This window comes from Monopterus albus, unplaced genomic scaffold, assembly GCF_001952655.1.
Source record: "Monopterus albus unplaced genomic scaffold, M_albus_1.0 scaffold112.1, whole genome shotgun sequence".
In the NCBI taxonomy this organism is placed as follows: Eukaryota; Metazoa; Chordata; class Actinopteri; order Synbranchiformes; family Synbranchidae; genus Monopterus; species Monopterus albus.
In genome coordinates this window covers 180,418-204,530 of record NW_018127992.1, presented here as the reverse complement: position 1 = coordinate 204,530, position 24,113 = coordinate 180,418, and the positions used below count along the sequence as shown (strand labels likewise).

General features: G+C 41.8%; 1 protein-coding gene across 3 annotated transcripts in view; it reads right to left on the bottom strand.

Annotated features, from left to right (window-relative positions):
• The window catches only part of rbpjb (recombination signal binding protein for immunoglobulin kappa J region b), a 42,895-nt gene extending 37,021 nt beyond the window's left edge, over window positions 1-5,874 (bottom strand). Inside the window, exon 1 of one of the 3 annotated variants that reach the window (XM_020611322.1) lies at window positions 5,470-5,874. In XM_020611322.1, coding sequence (XP_020466978.1) covers window positions 5,470-5,489 — 20 coding nt within the window. In that variant the 5' untranslated portion in view covers window positions 5,490-5,874. The remainder of the gene's footprint in view (window positions 1-5,469) is intronic. The other 2 variants (XM_020611323.1, XM_020611324.1) reach the window with 2 other exon arrangements.
• Between the last annotated feature and the right edge of the window lie 18,239 nt (window positions 5,875-24,113).

The window sequence follows — 24,113 nt, the reverse complement described above, 5'->3', positions numbered from 1 at the left end:
ATTCTCCGGCAGCCTGAGTTAAACAATGAGACGATGCAAAGAAACCTCTGGAGATAACTGTTTGCCTTTCCCAATGGCCCCCACTCTCTCTGTTTTTTTCCTTGAATATTTTCCTGGCACTTGATAAGCACTTCTTGTGCCCTTCCTCCTTTTACTCCGCCAGAGGAGGGATTCAGGCTGCAGTCTGTCACTGAGTGTCTGGGCCTACACCACTAGTGGTGTCCCTAGAGGCTGGCTTGCAGAAATCATGAGCTGAAATATGAGATTTGGATTTTAAAAGACCGTGATAGTCATGAGCCATTTACCTAAAGGTGCTGTGGCTAGAAGCACACTTGATATGATGCAACTATCAGTCCCAAGGTTACACTAGCATTTCTTTCAGGAAGGTTTACTAATACTAGTCACTCCTTTCTTATCTAGTACAGTAACAGTGGCAGCTGCTTACAACTATAGGAGGTGGCGTTATTAGGGGCTTTCCCAACACGGGAGATCCTGTGTATATATGTAACCTTCCTCTGAATGGATGAACCGGTGGAGCGTGGTTGTTGGAGACCAGACAGCGAGACACTTGAACAATGCTTCGGAGCCCTCACCAACAGGACTGAGAATAACAAGGCGATTATCTGGGCCAGTGGAAAAAGCAAATAAAGCTCTCTCTCACCAAGCCTGGCTCTCTCGTGGATTCTCCTGAAAGATTACAGCACTATATTCTAGATTTATGCAACATATGAGAGGCCTGGCACCAGCCCCCTATTAAAAGACAACTTCAAAATACAGATCCCCTTCTGTCATCCCTGAGGAGAGAAATTCTAACAACCTTTTATACTGAAAAACAAAAGGGCTTTTCTTCACAATTTCAGCTGCTTCATAATAGGAAGTAGAGTCTGCTCACTGAAATTGAATGAAAGTAAACAGGAGTCAGACGGGGCAGGGATGGGGGGTCAGTTCATGTTTTCTGAATGAAACATCCTGAATGTGGAGGGACAGCGGAGGCAAAAACTGCTGACACAGTAGAAAGCACCATTCCCTTGGTGAAGGTGTAATCACTACAAAGAGCAAAAGAACAAGGGCAGGGAAAGGTGAACGCTGGGGCTGAGGAAACGCTCTTGGAAGAGGAGAGTGAATGTGAGAAAGACAACAAGCCACTCCAAAACAAGAGTCAGCAGAGAGGTACGTACTTCCACTGCCTGTTGCATATGTCTCGTGTTAGCTTTGTCTCTCTACTGTCTGCTCGCCTGTCTTAGCTAAGCAGCGAAGCCGATGCCAACAACAACACCAAAAGTACTTGGGCCTCTATCAAACATGACGCCAGGGCTGTTTTCAAAACCACACTGGCTTTAGATTTATATCAGAATGTTCCATCCCATCCTTTCTGCTACAAACAGCGGCAACATTTTTGGAAGACCAAGAGATTAAAAGAGTATATGATCAGTCTAATGCATCACATGCTTTTCAAAAGTAAATAAGTGTCCCCTAGTTGTTGCTTTAGTATCAGGACTCTTGATGTTTTATCAGGCCTCAGGCTTGGGGGAATTAGGTAATGCCATCCTACTCTCCAACAGTCTCAGCTACTGAACATGAAAAAAAAAGCTCAAATGTATGAACAATAAAGGGAACTACTTCCAATGAACAAGCAGGACACAAGTCAAACTACACAAGCTACAGGGACATACTATGCCAGTATACATTGTTTGTGCACGCTTGAGCACATGGCTCAGGACCAAGAATAAAAAATGCCACACTGGCAGCTATCCAAGCTATATTATGCAAAAATGTCCGTTTCTATCCCCTTGGGTGTCTCCTGTGGTTGTTCCCCTGAGACAGATACAACAGGCTGAATGGGGAAACAAGAGAATGAAGACAGTGACTCAACTAGGGCATGTGGTGCTGTAAAAGGCCCTTCATCACTTGACCAAACAAGTTGAATCTAAACCCTGACTGAAACTGTAGGCTTCAGGGGATATTTCAATCATGTGAAGTAATGGATATGCATGAACTTCCAAAACAATAGGCTAGTGTGCACATGAGAATAAATACCCCTAAAGATGTCTGGCAGTGCCACATTTGCTTTGGTGCTTTGCCTGTGACTTCTGTACAGCTCCCCCCCTGGCTAGTGCCCCCCTTCCACATGCCACACACTTTGAAGATTTTCACAGTGCTGTGTGTACACAGGGCAGCTTTGGAGGCTGCAGGATCCTGAGGTGACGCAAGATTGTGTAGCTTGAATCATCTCCATCCTATCCAACAGTATCACTGCTAAAGCTGAATGGGTGAGTGTACATCTGTGTGGGTGGGTGGACATGAGGCCACTGCTTTGAGGGGCAGGGGTGCAGCAACTCGGCATGTCTTTTAACTTTAGCCTGAGCCTTTGCCACCATAAAGGTCAGCGCTTTGGCATCTGCTGCTCTCTCTGAACCTCTCTTTTCATAAAGGGAAGCAGGAAAGAAGAGAGGACCCCGGGGGACAGATGCATGTGGGTGTGTGTGCACGCCCACACATAAAAACAGATAACCTTTTATGCCCAGGTACTGACACTCTCTCTCATCCTTATACACTCAATCAGCATCAACACAGCTGCAGAGCTCAAACCACACACTCATCCTAAGAACCAGAAGAACCTAAGGTTTGTGTCTCAAAGAAAAGCTCAGAAGTATCACTACACCAGCACAGAGTAGTTTGGCTTTTGGCCTAAGAGAGTCCATCGCTTCTTATTTTTTGGCAGAGGGATGAAGGGGGTAGCTAAATGGAATCCTCTCCCCAAGGGGCACAGCAGAGGCAGAGCAGTGTTGAAATAAATGATTCATGCTTTTATCATCCCAGGTGAACAGTACTTCTGTTTCAGCTATCACTCTCTGGCAGAGGGGAGGAAAAATTATAAAATAAACACTGTTTTTTTAATCAGTTTTGTTTATTGCTCCTTACTTACATGAAGGACCATGATGAGGATGTTTTGCCAGTTTTTGTTGTTTTGGCAACATTCAACGTTCTGAGAGAGACCATGCAATATAAGGGGAGGGCAATTTGTTTACTATGGCAAATGAAAGGAGATTTCATTTTCATGTTGTGACTATATACAAAAACACATGCGCACAACAGTTATATGGTGTCATCTAGAGCTGAAATGATTAAACAAATGACAAAAAATCATCACCAGTGACTATGATAACTGATTTATCATTAGAGACACTTGTTAAGCAAAACACTCAAAATATATTCTGGCTCCTAATAATTACTAACTGCCACCTGCAATCCTACACTTCTAGTATCAAACACTACAGTGATGACAACATTTACTTGATGATGTACCATTTGTTAATAAACAGCTTCTCAGCAGCATTATAAATTATGCACTATGCCAATACCAAAACACAGACCTACAGCAAAAACCTAAAAAATCAAGACCCTAAAACTTTAATCACTGTGAAAGTGAAGTGGGTATAAGGTACAACTTTCAAGTCAAAGTCAGAACATTCAACTATAGCCTTTCAGTAGTACTGTTAAAAGAGAGTCATGTCATCAAGCCTGTGGTTGTGGAGACCCTCCCTGTCTAAAGCCGGAAACATTTATACATCACATGGAGGCAAACCTCTTTGATGCCTCCAACCATTGCTACCATTTAGCTAAAAAAAAGAAAAGAAAAAAGAAAGAGAACCCTTATGGCACTTTAATTTTCTGTTAAACCTCTCTCACACATGCACCCACCCCATCTTCCTCTCACACACAGACCCCCACTCCCTCTTCTCTGCTCACAGAAAAACACACATGAATCTGGAGATATCATCTGGACAGGTGGCCAGCCACCCAGACCTGACCCGCCTGCCCTCTCACTTGCTCTCTCCCTCCCTCTACCTCCTCCCCCTACACCCCCCCTGCAACTGAAATCAGTTCAGGTCTGCTGGAAAGCCCCAAATGAACATGCACAGCAAACCACCCCCAGTACACCACACATCAACAAGACCAGAAAATGTCTGGCACCCACAGAGCTGTCGTGGGGATTATTGCCTCAGCAGTTCAAAAAATAGATTCACGCCTTACTAATGTGAAGGCAAATAATTTTAATCAGGGTTTACTCCACAGACTGATCAAAGCAGAAAAGGCAATCAGCTCATTAAAACACAGCAATGGGTCTAGACTATGACATATTTACACTGAATATTATGGTCACATTAATGAGGCCATGAGTAACAACACAAAGCAGCACCAATCCGCTTTGAGAAGAAATATATGCTTGATATTCTCTATCAATTGAATGGGGCAGTTTGAAAATATTAAACCATTTTCCCATTAAAGCTTTGCGTGAGACACTTACAGATGCATTATCTAGTGATTACTGAATGTGCACTAAGCATAACTATTTTAAACTGAGAAAATGAAACAATTTTACAAATGAAATTTTAAAATTGCCCCCAAATTTTTTTTAATTTGACATTTAAGCAGCTAGTTTTCTGTTATATAAAAAAAAAAAAACAGGGAAGAGCATGGCAAGTTTTTCACAATAACAAAAAGTCAGAATCATTGCGTTGAAATTGAAAATGAAAAACTAAATCAGCGGCTCTTGCTATATTAAAGATGCTGACAGTGTCTGAGCGACCATGGGGTTAAGCACACTTGGTTGTGTTTATTATGTCCTTAGATGCACTCCACATCCACAGATACAGATACAGTGTTAGGATGAGAGTTTATTTAGCAATTCTTTTACACAGTTTATGGGTGGATCGCTATATATGCAGTAAATATTTTCCAAAACAGTCATTAACGTCACCTACAGAGCTGTAGTCATTTAACTACACGCTATTCACTGTACGTGGTACCGCGAAGCTTAAAAATTACAGCATGTACATAATATAAAGCGAAAACTGTCTCAACTGTGTCAACATATACAAGACACTGGCTAAAAGGATGACTTGCTCACAAAGCCGCAACGTGCTTCTGTGAGATAATGCTAGCTGGCGTCCATTATCGGACAGCTAACCGTGTTAATCCAATACGTAAACGTGCTGCCCGGCTAACTGGAGAGCACCGTTTCTACAACAAATGCAGGACGAGAAATTATACGAGTGCTTTCGGTGTGAGCTTGTTGGGGGGAGGAGCGATATATCGCCGTTACATTATTTTCTGAAACATGCCACAGTGGCTGTGTCTAGCTCGCTGGTTAGCCTGCTAGCTATCAGCTCGCCGTTGTCTGGGAAAAAGACCACCGAGGGTGAAGTATCGCTTAGCTGGCGCTAGCTCACACAACACTGCAGCAACAGTCAGCTCAGGCAAGTAACGTTAACCGCTCAAAGAAAAAAACACTCGCACGCAACCACATTGAGACAAAGAAACGACTTCTAGCGACTAGAGCAGTGGCCAGAAGACTGCAGTATGCCCACGCTATAACACAATGACTAAAAGTGGGCTATTTCATGGTAAAAACTTGTATTCTTTTCAACTCCGCTCCCCACCACCAGCCCCGAATCTCAGACTCACCCTGTCACAACAGGCGCCATCTTCCACAAACTCTCACCAAAACTCCAATACTCGCGATATTCTTTCTCTCCCACAGCCCAACAATCCGCCGAGACAACAGAAGCAGACTGAAGGTGTAGGGACAAGAGAGACGGAGAGAAAGGGGGTGGGTGAGGAAGACAGAGAGAAAAGGGGAGGCGGCGGGTAGCATCAACAGAGAGAGAGTGAGCGAAAAGGGCAGACGCCACAACAACAGGCGTGGGAAACTTCAAAGATCACGCGAGTGTTGGAAAACTCTCACAATAGACGAGCACAGAGGGAGCGTCCTTTATCGCGAGATATGGTGTAGTAGTTTATCTTGTTGCGCTGAAATACTACTCCCACGTGTTTACCGGGTAATAAATTGCAGCACTGATCGGGTTTGAGGGAAAAACATTACACATAAAGAAACTCGATTTTCCCAGGTTCACACATATTTCGTAATATGCTTCCCATCTTCTCATGGCGTCTCTGCATTAACAGCTGCACGCAATTCCTGCCAAAGCATCATTATTATTATATAAAGGCCCTACTTACAAGTAGTATATAGAAAATAAGCATGAGAAGTGATGAGATTGCAACGACACTGGCTATAATTTAGAGTAGCAATTGGTTTCCCCACAACAAATTTACAATTCCCCTGGGTAGCATTGCAGTTTCTCTTTAGAATGTGCAAACAATGGTGTTGAACACGTGAATGGGCCATACAGGGCAGATTAGTGCAGTGCCATCACATTGGGGAGTCCAGTGACCACCCTCCTCATAGCCCAAGCCTCAGTCAAAGTACAAGGGAGGCTATTATTTACTGTGATCGTGCTTGGAAATGTGACATAAATTTTATTAGCCTTTGTGGATGTGTATGTTTGGAGTGCATTTCCAAAACTTTGTGTGTTATATTACCCCACCACAGCACACACACTACAAGCAGGTCAGGTCATTCTTGTTTATCTGGGGAGGGGTCGGAAAGCCATAAACCCTCATGTAGGTTTCCATCCCCTTGTGTGTTGTTATTGTCTTCATCGACCTTCATTTAAATCTGTTTGGTAACTTTGTTCACTTACAAGTGACTTCTAGTGGGAGTTTTTACAACTTCAAAGAAAAAGTCAAGGCTTCTGAGACCACGCTGAGTCAATACTCTCACTTGTTAGATGCTGTGTGTGTGATCTGCCTGTGGCTGTTTTATGGAAAGTGGCCTGAAAGGAAAAAGACCACAGAAGATAAACACAAAACAAATAGTTGGTGAGGTTTATATGCAGCCAGTATTTCAAAGTACAAGCTTGTAGCTTTTTATTAAATAATATGTGCCTGATTTGTTAAAGAAATAACTCAACATTTTGGGAAATATTTTTTTCTCATCATGAGTTTGATGAGACTGGAAATGGAAAATGGTCATTAATACAGCTTTGTTGTTGTGTTGGCTTAACAAACACAAAAGAACATATTAATTTGTGATCTTTAGAGATGCTACTAGGCAGATTTCTTAATCTCTGGACAGAGCCAAGCTAGATGTTTCTCCTGTTTTTATGCTAAGCTAAAAGAGCTGCTGGCCCCAGCTACAGTTTTAGCAAGGAAACAAGTAAGCATATTTTCCCATAATTTTGTCTATATGTCTATAAATATGAATCAATAGCAAATCAAGCAGTTCAAAATCTTGAAATAATAATAAACAGATGATCAGTGTTAGTGCACAGCTACACCAAACACTGTATAAAGTAACAGATGCAGTTTCCCTCGGTGTGCTCTGTAGAAATCCCGACATTTCATATTTTTCTATGCATAATTCGTTTTTATGGAGTGACACTGTTCTGCCAGAAAGTCAGAGGGAGAAAAAAAAGGGGAAGGAGAAGAGTTTCAGTGATGAGGTTTTGCATGAGAGTGTGCCTGGCCGCCGGCCCGCACTATGAAGACACAGAGACGAGGACCTCATCCTGCCCTTAACCAGTTTTCCTTTTCCTTTCTTTTATATAGTTGGCAAAGAATTTCCAGTTACACTCAAAATTGAATGGGGAAGAATAAAGTTTCCTCAAATGTTTTATGGCTGAACACAACTTAAAAAAAGAAAAGGAGAGACTACACAAGGACAAGGACTTTTCAGAAAAAATGGGAGTAAAATAGGAAAGGAGAAGAGGTAATTTTGTGAGGATATGTAAACCTAAATTTAGGGGCAGTGTATTAGCAATTTAACAGTAGCAGGATTTGAACTTTTTTAACCGTTGTGGAATGCATAACGTGCTTTTAGGCGTCTCTTACAGTTCAATTAAGACATCCTTGATACTTTCCCCACATTTTTTTTATGTATTTTTGCCCATTTTTTTCTGAAATTCTTTTCAATTTTTCATAAAAATTCTCAATCCCTCCATGTCCCATTCTGCCATTAGTAGTAAAAGCCATTTTTTAAATAGGAAATAAGCCAATTCAAGCAATCATGACTTAAGTCATAAGCCTCAGGTCTATAAATATACTCCCTTAACTGCTTACCCTCATGACTCAGAAGCAAATGAGATAGAAAGATCCCTGTCTTCATGTGGAAGTGGCTGCTCACCATCTGTGTTACCTCTGTATAGACTTGACCTAGATACAGGCAGTTACACATGTTGATTGGCCAACTGTGTCATCTGTCATACAACACCAGTATCCATTTGTATCAACTAAATTATGCAACCTTGTGTCTGCTTTTGCAGAGATCCACAGGAAAGTATCACGATTCCTTTTGTTTGAGCGCTAATTTGAAACTGTGGAATTAAATAGTTTTGTTCTCTGGTCCAGGCAATTTTCACATCCATCTTATCCCTCCAGGCTGAAACACTACTAACACTTATTATAAAAATAAAAGGGGGAAATTATTTTTATCTGCAGACTTGAGCAGTGAAAACAGAACAAGGGAGAAAGCGAACCAATTAAGGAAGTGCAGTTTGAGTTCCCTGATCAGTGGCTCTTTGACTCAAAGTCATTTGATACAACCCGAGGGTGGTAAAACTTCCTGAAATGAGTGGATGCACTGAAGCACAGACAAAGTGAGAACCAGTGACAGACAGAGAAAGGTGGGTCAAGAGACACTGGGTCAGATGTTAGACAGACCGTCCAGCTGGGTGCCAGACAGAGACAGGAAGTCAGAATTTGTCACACCATACTTTTGTTGCAGTAAATAAACTTAATTCATCAAGCCGAGCAGCAATCCAAGTCATTTGATAATATCATATTTCCTGAGTAAACATCACAGGACTAAAAGTCACAAATTAATCAACCCTGGCTGGTGTGAGTCTGAGTTCACAACCAAGGGAAGGGCGTCCATTTCCATCCATCGCATCCATCTGTCTTGCTGTCCAGCCACATGGGAGAACACAGGGGCTGATGAGGGCAAACAGTGTGACAAATGGAAAGGATGATGAAGCCAAGAGGGCCACGCCTTTACCCCCCTTTTACTCTCTGTTCAAAGCCTCACACTTTTATCACATGACTGTCATTCCAATTAGGTCCCAAAGACATCACAGCTTTGACAAAAAAAAAAAAAAAAAAAATGACAGGGTGATAAGTTTGCAGACTGTCAAGGGAACTAAAGTGTCTGTTTTGTAAGCTGAGTCTTATGAAAGAGAGGCATGAGGAAAGAGACGTTTCACCTTTCCTGGACCTGCACAGTTCACAGTCAGTTCATGCTGTACATGGGGTGAGAACTGTGCAGACACGCTATGAGGCAGCTGTGACACAGCCTGTATATGACACTGGGAAATAAGCAATATGATATAACTGACTTATACCACAGTGGCCTTGTAGCATCTACCCTCAGGAAAATAATCCAGACATTTATGGCTTTAATGAAAGACTTTATGATCTGCTAAGTTTGATAACTGATAACACCCACGATTTATAACGAAGAGCAGTCAATCCATAGCATGTATGTCTTAAGGAATTTCATAAGGTTGCAATAGGGCTTTCACAAGCGTGACACAAGGACCCATAAATCCATTAGTGTGATGGTTATCTGGAAAAACAGCTCAAATAAATACAAAATGAAAAGCTAGCATGTTTCTTCTGTTACCCAAGAAGAGGCGTCGGTTCTACAACCTAGCACTTTTCAGGTCATCCATATGAGGAGTTCACACATCAGATTTCATTCTTCTTTTCACTGGAGTGAAGCCTTTTCATCAAAAATTATACAAGTACCAGTCTGGGTGGACTTGGCTCTGTTTCTCATCAGCTTCTCTTTGACTCAGTGTTTACCTCAGGGTATTGTATTCTGATTAAAAAAGCAGATTTGATCATGAGCTCTGAATATATGTTGAATGCATTATGTTAGGTAAAGTATAAACGCAGATTAATTCCTTTATTTATGCTTGAAAGCTGTCACGAGAAAAACATGTGACATTGTCAGGGGGGAATTTTTGGAACTGAAATATGTCTGTGGACTTAAACGAAGTGAAATCCCACATTTATGGACATCCAAATATATATTTTCAACTCTGTAATGAAACTCAACATTTCACTGGGAAAACAAAATAGTTTTTGAAGTTATACAGATGCCCTGAAAATACATAATGGGGATATATTTTAACTACATCCTTGTTATTATGGTGTAGTGACATCTGTACATGTGACAAAAGTTCCATTTTGTTGTGTTTCCTGAACCATACAAACACTTGTCATCAACTTGCCCTCGTGATATCACAAGATATTTCTCAGACATGAAGATCTTAGAACTCTCTGACTGCAGACACACATAGTGCAAAGTTGTTATAATATACAGGGATAGTTACAGTTAGCTTAGCACAGTTACAGGAAACAGTGTGGCTGGTTCTGTCTGTGACAAAACAGGCCACTTAACACGTCATATCCCACAGTCCACACAAAACTAAAGGGTAAAAATGAAACATTGTGGGGGGGGTTTATCCCCCCACAATGTTTCATGTTTCATTACAGTAATGTTTAGTATACAGCCTCAGTTCAGTGCCAGGAAGCAAGTATGAGTATCACAAAAAGGTAGACCTAACTTAGTATAATGACGAGTAACAGCTAGCCTGGCTGTCTCGGTCTGCACGTCATAGCAAGGTTGCCAGGTTTGGTACTATCATACCGCAACCTTTGCTTCATTGAGGATGACTGTGCTGCTGTTTGTCAATATATAGTCACAGCATGTAACTCCACAAATGACAAATTATTGTTTATGTATGATGTAACCAGAGAAGATACAACATACAAACTGAAAAGCTTTAAAAAGTTTTTTTTTATTTGTTTTTTTATTTGTTAATTCAGGCAAAACTAGGTCAGCCATTTCCTCCTATGCTAAGCTAGGCTATCCACATCCCACTTCTAGCTCTGTATATAATGCACAGACATGAAGCTTATATTGATTTTTTTCATCACCCTCTGAAAGAAAACTATTGTCCTCAAATGGGCAAATCTAACAGTTCCGCTTTTATTTGGAATCAGGAGCATTAGGAACCTCCAAAAACAGACAAACGGGCTTTTAGTAAGTTGCTGGTACCAATTCTCAGTCCAGATGGTTAGTGAGGAAAGCAAATGCTCTCCAGTCCCTCAGTAGCTACCACTGAGACTCCCTTAAGTAGTATACTGAGCATAAGTGTAGCAGTTGAGTAAAGAGAAGGCAGAGACAAGAGCTCAATAACATGACTTGTTTTTTTCTGATATGGTGTGGTAATACATCTACACTCACTGAACTCTCCCTGGAAGAATCAGCATTTTGAAATATATATATATACAGAAAGCCCAAACTATTAGAATTTATTGTTTTACATGATCACCTTCTAAAGTTTAATGAAGAGATATGTAAGAATGATACACATGAGGCAAGTTAATCATAAAACATGGTGAAATCTGAGTTGGTTTGTCTTTGTACACTTCATTCCATCAGTGCTTTCTCTGTGACTCAGCTCTAATGCATCCATTCACTTTCTGGAGTGCTTTATTGGACACATTGTACTGTGAGTGACATCTGTGTTCCACCTCGGAAACTCTGAGTCGACACATGGAGCCCCGAAACAGTCTTCCTGACCCATTTTGTAAGTGCATGAATCCAATGCATGATTTAAGAAGGAGTATAGGCTTCAAGAATCCTCCAACCTCAACACAAAATATTCAGTTTGTTGTCAGGATGTGGCTGAAACATCATCTTCTGAGCCTAAAGATCCAGTATCGCGGTCAACTAGGCCTGGAGCCAGTGTTTTCGAGAGGTTTGTATCAGAAAACAGAGGAAAAAAATGTAAAACCCTTAGGAGACTAATCAGGAAGAGGGTCAAACATGTCATAACAATGAAACCTTCCAACAAAAGTAAAGCTGTCCACTTTGCGAAAACCCTCCTGGAATACTCATGTCCAGTAAACTAAGAGCATAACTCATTTAGCTTGGCCTGCCACCCTTGTCAGAGCTTGGTGAAAGCTCAGAGCAGAAGCAGCCTGATAATGTTACAGTACAGAATGTTAATGCATTTTTAACAAGAGTGACAGGCTGGATTATATCATGACAAAAAGACTGATGGACACTTATTAGTGGGCACAAAGTACTGTGGTCAGCTCAACCCAAACCGACCATGAGGACATCCCCAATGAATTGTCCCAGCAAAATGAACAATAGAAACTGCTCCTCTGATTAATATTCCTGTCAAATCGCTCTCATTTTCCCTGCACCACATGCTCTAATGAACGTGTATAACATGATATATTTATATGACTTTTATTTAAAATAATGGGCTGCTGTTGCCATTGTTTAGGAGATGGTGTTTAGATAGACAACTTCACTGTGTTAACCACAGCATATTTGGCTAGTGGGGGGTTGAAGGGAACAAATCTCAGCCAAGTGAACCTCTCAAACCTTGACCTTCGCCTCTGTAACGCCCACACTCTCGCCGTCTCGCTCTCTCTGCTTGCACGCACACAGATATACTCACACACAGACACACACCAAAAAACAGTGCCTGGCCACAAAAATAAGTAAAACCTCTCTGAGGCAGACAAATGGGATAAGGCAATACACACACACACATACACACACATGGTGCATGCAAACACACACATATACTCTGGCCAAGTGACTGCATCGCCAACATTGTGACCTTCTGTGCCCTCCTCCTTCTCCATCTCCCAGGCTGTCTGTCTGGGGGCTGATAGAGGCAAAGGCAGCAGGGGTCTGCAAGGGGTGTAGAGGGGGCAGGAAGAGGACTGGTGATTAGGATGGGGGGGTGAAGATACCCCTGACCCTCTGTCCCATTCCTGGCAGCCACCCCACAGCTCGAGGAGGGACAGAAGGAGAGAGGAAGGGCCTGCAAATATTTGTGATGGGCCCACACTAGACTAGATAGTGGACATAAAACACACGAGCTCTTTTCTGTGGATGGTAATGGCTGGTCAGCAAGTCAGCCCACCATTTTGGTCCAGACTGAAATATCTCAACAGCCACTGGATGGACTGGCACAACACTTTATTCAAACATTCACGGTGCCCAGAGGTTACATGTTTGGTCTGTGTGAGGTACATTTTTTAAGGCGGTCCTGTTCAGAGATGCAAAATAAGGGAGGATAGAATAAAAATGTATACAAATACCCTCAGTGCCTGATTTACCACTGCTGCAACAGAGGGCACTGCGGCTGAAATTTAATGTCAGGAGAAAAGAAGATGATCTGACTGGCAGAAGATGTGTGATCGCACTTTTGATTATGTCTGTTGATTTCTTCAACCATTTTAAAGTTCTTCCATGTTTCTTCTTTGTCCACATGTGCACAAAAGCCTACAGGCAAGAGATAACAAGCAGAGGGTTGAACATTTCTTATGCTGAGAATGAATGTTCATTCTTAACAATAGAAACATAAATTTGCACAACTAACTATGGCAGCTAAGCAACCTATCTCTATGATGCTGCTGTAGGACTATGGCTCTTGTTACCATTGCTAACTCTGAGAGACGAGACAGTCCAAGTAACTACAAAACAGTGCTGATTTATTCAAAGGATCACAGGTAAAATTAACATTACACGCTCAGGCATCTTGCACCTCCAACCTGCACGCAGGCAGATGTAAGATGAAAGACCCTGAACCCACCAGGCCTATACATTATATCCCCTCGGTTGGGCTAGCCCCATACTACACAGAAACGTCAACCGAGACGTCTCTGTTGCCAGCTTTGCAGCTGGTCATAGCAGTAGTCAAAACATGAAGCAAATCAATGTGTGTGTGTCTGTTGGTTAAGTGGTGTGTAACTAAAAACATTCTCACGACCTCTAGTAACATGTCGTGACTTAAACATAAGAACATATTATGGCTAAGGCTACAGTTATACACGTCATAATAATAATATTAAACACCCTGTCTGCTGACAGTCATCAACTCTTCTCTCTAGTTATCCTTGACCAGATGTACCCTGTAGAAACTCATAAGCATGACTAAGCATTTAACAGTCTAACTAGACATCCTATCTCCACTAAACATTTCTAATACATAAAGTATCTATCCAATATCTGACTAAAAATACCTAATACTGCTGAAAGCTCTAAAAAAGTGAACTTAAAGTTATTATACCACAATAAAATAATGTTTAGATCCAGAAGACAGAAACTGTGCAATATGTTTTAATAAATGCAGAAGAAGTTAAGTGTGTGTACATTTATATGTAAAAAAAAAAAAAAACAGTTGCCATTTTTTAATATTTGAAGGAAACAGTGAAATTGCATTTTTGGGCTCATGCATCTGAACTTTTGCACCGTTTCCACCAAGTGGCTTTTCATAGATGGAAGACCAGAAAGATGGAAATTGGAAGAACATGTTTCACATTTATCTGCATTTATGTGGCTGAGTGATACTGAGTGACTGGGCTGTGCCAGCAACTGTACATGAGCGAGTGAGCGAGGCCGGATACATGAACAAGTGAGCAAGGGAACAGTAGTGTGAACAGACGGGTGAGGAAATGGGGTGAGAGGCATTCAGTGGGGGAGCTTTAGAAACGCAGGTGCCTTAATTGTCCTCCAATAAAGCCTCGGCGAGTGGGCAAACCTGTGAATTAGTGTCTGTTAAAAAGAGGGATGAATGAGTTGCACGTGAATAAGTGAATGAGTGAATGAATGAATGAGCAAACGAGTGCCTGGAAGAGTAAGCACTCTGTGGGGAGGCTGAAGGAGATTGTGGATTTAGCAGGGGGAGTAGGAAGAGACGAGAGATGTGATGTATTGGAAGTAAAAAGGCCCAGAAGAAGGAGGCTGGGGGGCAAGAAAAAAAAAGGGGAAGTCGCAGGGAGAGATGGAGAGGGAGCGCTAGAAGAAAGGTGGGTAGGAGATAGAGATGGAGAAGGAGGGGCGGTGCAAAAATCAGGACAGAAGTTGGGGGTGAGGGGAGGTGGGGGGTGGGGGGGTTTAGGCAGGCCTGTCTCAGACAATGTGACACGGCACACGCTATTAATTCTGGCTCAGCGGAGAGACCCTGCCTCGCCATCTGCTCAGGGTCAGGGGCATTCGCTGGGGTCGGCGTCACATCCACTTACACAAATACACAGACACAAACACCCCCTCCTACACACGCACAGAATTGCCCCTCCCCTGCGTCCTTGCCTGGCAGACACCCGGCCAGGCCAGCATGCATTTCCATAAAACTATTGCAAGCCAACCTGCTCCCGTGTTGAGTGGGTGGGGTTAAGAGGAGAGGGGAACGCTGGCTACCCTGCCTTAACAATGACCTGTCAGATGAAAAGGCCCTCGGTGAACTTGATATACATTACAAAAGAGCCACACCACAGCAGGCCCCAGGCCGGGCCTTGGCGACCTGCGGTTGGATTTGAGCTTGGCGTTCATTCGTTTGTTTGCACTTTACACTCCCCTCCCCTTCAACCCCCACCTCTTTCCTCTTAACCCCACCAAAATTACACACACACGCAAGCGTGTGGCAGGCTGGTGTTAGGTGGAGGTGGGGTTTGAAGAGAAGCGGTGGAGGTAAATCTTTTAGCTTTGAAACAGTCAATTCATCAGCTGAAGGACAGAAAATAAGTTTTTATCAGCCAGTTACTAAAATGATCATGTGTTTTCAGTGGTGGAAGATCTTTTACTTAAAAGTAAAGTATCTGTATGGGGAGTGTTGAAAATACTGTAATATAGAAGATGACATGTAAATACAATAGATACAATACAATACTTTCTACATCTATCCTCTTTTGAACTAATAATTTCAAATAACAGCATAATAAATAAAATAAATAACTGTATTAGTGCTGTAGAACAGTGCAGTGACAAGCAGAATGGTCATACTAGCTAACAGAGGGCGGCTCCTGTTCTCTAAAGAAGCTATTGCATGCAAGAGATGGCAAAGCTGCAACATTTTGGGTTCCTAATTCTGAGTCCTTAAGGTCAGGATTAAAACTAGAGCGGATCAGACAGCAGGAGGAGATATAACTGTGTCAACACATGACTTCCTGTTTTCTTTTCACTTACACCATCAGTAATCTAACCATCCACGCATCCCTCACTGCCATTGCTTTTATACCAAACAAAAGAAAACTCCTCGATTTCTTTGACCCCCTCAGTGTTTGTGTGTGCATTCATCAACCAGGCATGTAGATGGGTGAGGAATTCAAGTCCCTCCTGTGCAAGATAAATCCCTTAATCTGCTCTCGGACACGTCTGGAGGGCAAAACAAACAAATAGGATCCCCCTCCTCCTCCTTTCTACCACCAACTCCATACATATACAGATCCCACCTGAGCCCCCCCGTGCCTATCACTGAACACGACATCACCAGGAGGAGAGGGTGACATTAACTCTCTCAAGGTTAATGAGGTGAGGTTATGACCGCAGGGCTGGCAGTTCAAATTACGACAGTGGATGTCTTGGAAAAATCCTCGCAGGCTTCACCAAGGCTGACTATCGTCTCCCTGTTCTTTCTCTGCCAACCTGCAGCATGATCACATATTTCTGTTTTACCTTTCCCTCAACGAGATGAGACAGCGTGATTCTTGCTTCTACAAAGTAGCTGCTGTGACAACAGTTACGGGCCAAGCGCTCTCTCTGCTGCTGCACTAAATGACATAACCACAGATCTTAACAAAAACATTACGGCTGGCTTTTTCTTGATCTAATTAAAGTATTTAATATGCACATACTTTGCTCATTTGGTCCTGATGCTGCGGTTTCCTGGTTTTGAAATGATCACATTGATAGATAATAAACTGTACTTGATGGTATTTCCTCAGGTGTATGTTCTATCTAGTCCCTCAGGTGTTCTCTTTATACAGCAATAATAGTTTCTCGGAACCTCATTCGGTATATTAGTGGCCTATAAACAAGTTTTTTTCGAGTGCACCTCCTACACAGGTCAATGTTGAAAGGTCATGCGAACAACATGAGGCGGTGTGATGAAAAAAAACAAAACACAAAACCTCACAGATCTCAAAACAAAACCACGCCAATGACAGTTAAAAGTCGCAAGAGTCAGACAAGGAGTGAGTCACAACATCATTTGAGGTCAACAGAAAAATGTGTCTATGTGTCTTCGCTGTCTGTACTCAGACCAGCCTCACCCTGTACTTCTCCTTCATTTCCCTATAAACCAACATTATTACCTTTAAATAAAAACCATCTTCCGTTCATTCCCCTCTTTCTCTTTTTCTTTCCATTCATTTTTAGCTCCTTCCTCACTTTGCTATGGGTTACCTCTGACTCCTGACTGGGTGGAAGCTGTGTTGGGCCAAAACAGTGATGTCACTGCTGTTATTTTCAAGATGGCTGAGCTCATTGGCTGAAACCACAGAGAAGCCGGCATCCAAGTGTCAGGGCATGAACGGCCGGGGTTGCTAGTGGCCAAGCCAGGCCTTTATTTGCATTACATCTGGGGAAAGGATCTGGGACAAATGGTCTGATCGATCTTGTTCTTCCAATGCAAAGGAGCCATAAATGAGTAGGGAGTGAAAAAGAGTCATTCAAAGATGGCAACACAAAAGGAGGAAAAGACAGACAAAGCAACAACAAGGCACTTTACAGCCTTGCTCAAAGAAAGACCTAAAGCAGCAGGTATGGGCCAACAGCCACTCACTAGCTGACCATGACATGGAAAGATAGACATGGTTATGAGAGACGTGCCAGAAGACTGACTTCTACATGGATGAAGGAAAAATCCACTCTTTTAAACCTGTCAAAACATGTAACGTAAGGGAAAATGTCACCTTCCTACACTGTCAGATACTGTCACTGCACAATACATCACCTCACATCACAATATTTCTAGTCAGAGGCAGAAACGTTTTTTTCCACTGACAAAACCCTCAATTTAAACAAAATCCAACCACAAAACTGGAAAGACTTTGACTATCATACCTGCACCTGTACTTCCTGTGCCAATTCTCTTTGCAAAGGCCTTCTGGGAAATGTAGGAGGCCCCATATTACAAGTTAAATGTTTCCAAGGCCATGAGTACATTTTGGATTGAAGCTCTTAAGATAATAAATGTAAATTTAAACATCTGTAACAGCTGGGCAAACTATCTGCTGCTGAAGATCATGTGTTATGGTTGAAAGCAGCTACTAACTGATCTCTTAGGTGAGATTGTTTTCTAAAACAGCTGTTTCCAAAGTCAAAAATAAGTTAGATAAGGAGATAAGTAATATCGGAAAGTAACACTTAGATTCACAAACAGTTATTTTGCATGTGAAATTCTCCTTTATTGTGAAGGAGAAAAGGTTTTTGTATATATGATTCAATCTAATGCAAACGCCAGAAACTGAATAATATACACATCAATTTGCAGAGAGTTAGTGGAAGCCAAGGTCATCGTGTGTGAATAAACACACCGGCTGCCAAGGAAACGTTCAAGTCCTCACATATACACACTGTAAGCACAATACGTCTACAGTCAAACAAACCCAACTATATGCACACAGGATACATAAGAGTCAACAGACAGACACACAAGAGGTGATTTTTCTGCTTTCTGGCTTTTCAACAAATTTATCTGTGTGTGTGTGTGTGTATTACTGTCTCACATCTGTGTGCCAGTCAGGCTATCTGTGAGTGTGTTTGCATGCCTGTGTCTGTGAGTGCATGTATGAGGGCAGTCTGGGCAGGAGTCCAGCCTGCTAAGAAGAAAAGGAGTGAGTTTCACCATAGGAGGCAGGGCCGGGCACTGTGCCAATCAGCCTAGCACAGACACACACAGAGCCCGAGGCAGTGGCCCTGTGCCGTCGATGCCTGCAGGCAGGCCTGACGGAGAGGACAAGCTGATAAGATGGAGACACGGAAAGAGAGGCTGATAATGATAGATAGAGGAAAACAGAAAGAGAAAGAGAAAATGAGGTGTCGGGAGAAGAAGACTAATTGTAAAAAAAAAAAAAAAAAGATGGCTAAAACAAATGGAAAATGGAAAAAGGGAACAGGGCTGATTGGGGTGAATTATAAGTAGGTGTTTGTTGTAGGAGGTACGCTGAGGGGTCTAGAAATGTGGAAAAAAGAGGGGGGAAATAGGGAGAAAAGATAGAGAAAGGAGCGGAAAAGCAGTGGAAAGTGTTTTTGTAAAAGGAAGGGGAGGGGGTGACAGAGACAGGAGCTCAGTGGAAAAGGGATAAGATAAAGAAGAACAGGCAGGAGGAGTGTGTACTTGAGAGGTAGAGGAGGAGAGAGTGTGAGAAAAGGAAAGAAACAGTGAGATGTACATTAGTGGTCTGATGACATACAAAGCACCCTTTAACTGAACTGATGGAGAGATGAGAGAACTTATAGAGGAGAGAGAGAGAAAGATGAGACAGGAAATTAGAGAAAGAAAGAAAAAAAAAAAAAGAGGACGGGATGTTTAATAGCCTGAGTCAGAGTGGAAAAATTTAGGCAAAACTGAATAAAAAAAAAAAAAATCCAAAGTGCAGACATAAGTATTAGGACACAAGGGACATGAATATTTATGTCATCAACTAATATCCTATGGACTTGGAGATCTGTGTACTGTTTACAAAAGGGATTTCAGGACACAGATTGCAAACTGTGGTAGCATCATGTTTTAACTGCAGCTTACAGATAAAGTCCTGCAGGGCTCATGGCGTCCATGTGTATGAATTGCAAAAACATGTTTTTTGTTTATTTTTGAGGGGCGTGTCAAAATTAACAGGAAATGATCACATTTAGCACATTTATAATGTACAAGAAAAACTAGAGAAGAATCATCAGAAGCATGTTCATTGGCTCAAACTCACAAAATAAATAACCATCTAAATATATTACAGTATAAGTGAATACACAGACATTATATTACTCCATCTAGTTGCCTTTTTTTGACTAATATTCCAGACACATGCATTAAGTGTACACTGCACAAGGGCTGATGTGCTTCAAAGATAGTTGCTCTTAGGAAAAAGTTCTTGATTTGATGGGTCAAATTGCTGGAAAAAAGCTTCATCTTAATAAGAGCCTCGAGAACCACAACCCCAGGAAATAAAAGATATTTAAATCTGCTATTATTAAAATGCTACATTATTAGTGGATTAAATGGCTACAGTATATGTAAAGCGGTGTCTCATCATGATGAACCGCCAGAAAATTATAACCCAACTCTGCAGTTTTCCTCAACTCTAAGGTGTTTTTTTAGAGTCTTTCAGCCAAATGTTTTGGTTTTACACACTCACCAGTGTAATTTTTGACAGTACATGGTAGCCATGTTAGCAAAAAAAAATAAAAAATTCCAAAACTCTATGTACCCTACTTGTCCAGCACAAAATGATCTATTCTGCAACCAGCCACCAGAGAGATTTAGGCAACACTCTTAAGCTAAAAAAAAAAACTCAGGAAACTAAACAGGATTCAAAAAGTGTCCAAGCAAAAACATTAAAGAACATGGGAAGCAAATTCACTAAACAATCCAGTCACTTAACTGATTCCATAAACAGGCCAGACTAGGAATACTTAGCAAAAAGCAGATAGATTACTGCAAAGCATGAAAGGGAACTAGACCATAAAAGTGAAACTGAACGCTGACCGTGAGGAAGGACTGTGAGGAAGGAGTCCCTACAATGATGACCGCAAATGAACACTCTCTGCCAAGCAACATGGAGAATAAAGAACATGGATGTACTTTTTGTTAATGCCTGAACCTCAAGGGTCTTCTTGAAAATTACAAAATACTTCAAATAAATGTACTTTAAAAGCACCAAAAATCAGCAAAGAAATGAAAAGCCGTGAATAAAGAAAGCGAGAGATGCTTGGCATGAGGTCTGAAATCTCAACAAGGTCATCACTGTTTCTTTATGTGTCAAGCGTAGCTTCTGCTTTATTGTTCTCCGACTGCTGTTGCTTTCACTCCTCATTTCACCAGTACAGACAGGCAGAGAAAGACGAAAGCTACAGTGAGACAAGCGTGCTGAGAGCGAGACCGAAAGAAAGAGCAAGACAGAGGAAGAGAAAGAAAGAACGTCTGTGTTGGTGCCAGAGTGAGGTATAGGGTTTCCTGAAACTTGTTTTCCTGACTTAGCCATTCTGTAAGCCTTCCATCCACTTCCCCCGTTACACACACACAATCCTTGCCTCTCCTCAAATCACACTACATATCGCTGGAGATAGAGGCTTTTGGAAAACTGAGCCCAGTTCCCTTGGGCTATTCCCAAACCTGCACTCCGGTTACACCACCACGTTCCAGAGTGCAATTCCTCAGCGCTGGGCTAAGTTTACTTGGGCAGACGCTTCTCTCCTCAAAAACGCTGCACAATCACCCCCAGAGAACTTAATCTCTGTTATTGGAACTCTGCTCCTATCAGTCCTCTTCCATCTAAATATTATTGGAGGCAGAGATAATAAAAAGTTGCAATAAATATGTGGAATAACACAGAGTGCACAGCAAGTCCACTAGCAGTTTACATTTCAAATGAATGTGTTAATATATGAAGTGGGTATAAGTAGCCACCGGATCAGTGGAACCGCTTAAAGGTGCATTGTGTAAGATCTAGATGGATTTATTAGCAGCAATGGGCTAGAGTATGTATAACTGTTTTCATTAATGTGTAATCACCAGAAAATAAGAATCACTGCGTGTTCTTTAGCTGAGAATGAGCCTTTCATATCCACACAGGAGCGGGTCCCCATCATTAAGGCCACCATGTTGAGCCACCATGTTGTTTTACTGGCGTGAATTTTCACATGGAAGTAGCAGCTTCGATTGGGAGGTGGTTGGAAGACAAAAAGAAGTAACGTTAGAATCAAAATGAAGCACTGTTGTGAATAAGAACTATAATTTGTTAAATGGAGGGTCATAGTTAAACTAAGCACAAGAAACAGATGGTAACTCTCCATTGTCAAAGATGCAAAGATACAAAGAAATGGGATGTTCTCATGTTAACTGCGGTCAAGTGAGCCGTCGATTGCAAAAACCTGGTCAAGCCAGCTGCTGTTCAATTTTTGTTGCACGTCTTTTCATGCAATTACAGTAAGTTGCTTGGAGGGGCCAAGATGAACATTTAAAGTCTTTCTGACTGTTTACTAATGGGCCTAATTAATAAAATGGTATTATTGCACATTTTAATGTCTGTTTATCCAGCCTTCTTGAAAATTACACTGTGGTCAAGTGAGCCGCCGTTAGCTTTTACTTGGTCAGGTCAGCTGCACTTGTTTTCTGAGTTCTAAATTTGTCCAACATTTACAGTAATCGCTGTGAAAAGGCTGTGAGGGCTGGTGAACACGATGTATGAAAGCTTTGCTGAACACTGCAGTCTAGCACCGCTAGATGTCACTGAATCTCACATATTGTAGCGTTAACAAATGCATGAATGAAAGTAAAATTCACAATGCAAAATATTGCAAATGGCCAATTAAAGTGTCACCATTAGCTTGGCCATCATTTTAGACTGCTTGTGTGCCCGTTTATGGTTGATGTGATTGCTTCCTCTGAAAGATGGCTGAGAGTCTTCATCTTTATGCAACAATCATGTTATTTCTGCTGCAAAAGCAACTTGTTACTGCAGGGACAAAAACTAAGTCTCAGGTGAGGTCCTGAACTTGTTTTTTTTTATTTATTGTAACACAAAAAAGCACATTAACAGGACAGAAGACAGGACATTAAAAACAAGACAACAGATACAGAACATTTATAAAAGAAAGAGGGGGGTTAACATTGCCTGGGTCGATCATTTGGGGCATTTTTTATCTTCATTCAAATGTGAAGTTAAACAGAAATAAAGTACTTTGGACAGTTAGATTTAGCCCTTGCTGTCTACGGTGTGTCCGGACTATATGCTGTAGGTAGCAGGGGGAAACAGACATCGCTGTGCAGTAGTGTGCATTAGGAATCCAGAAGCCACAAGTACAAGCTGGTTTTCCTCCTCTCTTGTCTGAACCTATCCTCCCCTGGCCAAACCATTCTTAGTGATACCTCAGCCTCTGTCCAGATGATTCATTCAACCATCCACCCATTAAAGAAACAGTGAAACAAAGACAGAATGCAAGAGAATAAAAACCTACACTTTTCCAACCACATAGACGAGCAAACCCACACACACTGAAAGCTTCGTGCACTAGTGTACGTGCCCACATTATGAAACAGATATATAAATTACACACTTTTGTTCATCATATTCCACATCATTCCATCTCCATCCGTCTTTTCCTGCACCAAAACCCAAAGGCAACACTATTCTTGCCATCACAGGTCCTGGCCCACTTCCAGTGCCAACCTGAGATGACATCACCTCCCCACCACTATCCCCCGCTCTCTGCCTCTCCCCCTCTGCGCCCATCCTACTCCAGCAAAGGGCTCGGTTCCAACACAAATCATCCAGCTCTGTCCTTAATAACAGGGTAGAGCTAAGTGGTGCCAGGGGGCAGGAGAGTTGGAGGTACTCTGGTCTGGGATGCTGCCCGTTCAGGATTCCTCCCTGAAACATGTGGTTTGTTCTCTCTCTCTGAATGGGGCATTAGCGGAGGGATGGATGGGTGAGTAGAGCAGGGAGCAGGGTAAAGCGAGACCACAAAGTAAGTAAGCTCGTAGCCCAAAGGGAGAGATCATTTGTAGCTCAGGTGGGATACGATTCTGCTTTCATCTTGGGGTGGATTTCTTCTGTAGATGGCATTATATAGCCAAAGTATACCCTTTGGACAGAATATGAGGATGAGGTTTACACATGCAATTCAATCATTTTTGCAACTTTCCTGACATCACTGCATATGGGTGCTATTTAATCCTGTGGTTAGGTTTAGGTTTAGGGTTATGCACATGACATGACCAAGGTTTATTTTTGACCCTCCACTGCACATACAGCTGAGGGGAACAAATGTAGGAAATAATGAAGTTCTAGAGTAGTTGTGGAAAGACAATCCTTTCCAAGGCTTTAGATCAATTCAAAAGGATACAATAATACCATATCCATAATCTTAACTTGACATTTAGGACACTGTCCTTAAATTTAAGACAAGCAGCTATTTTTGAGTATTTGAGGTCTCAAGACATTAAGAACAAGTCACAAATCTTGTGACACAAAATCTTAAGTCTTAAGGACATGTCCAGTCAACATGCAAATCTTCCAGACAAGGCTAAGACATTCAGTACAAGTCGATTAAGTCTATTAATGGCAAATCTACAGTCCTTATGGACACGTAGAAATCATGACTGAATGCTCAAGAAAAGTCTCGTTTCCTAATACTGAGTTTCAAGTCTTTAAAGGCAAGTTTTTTTAGGCCAATC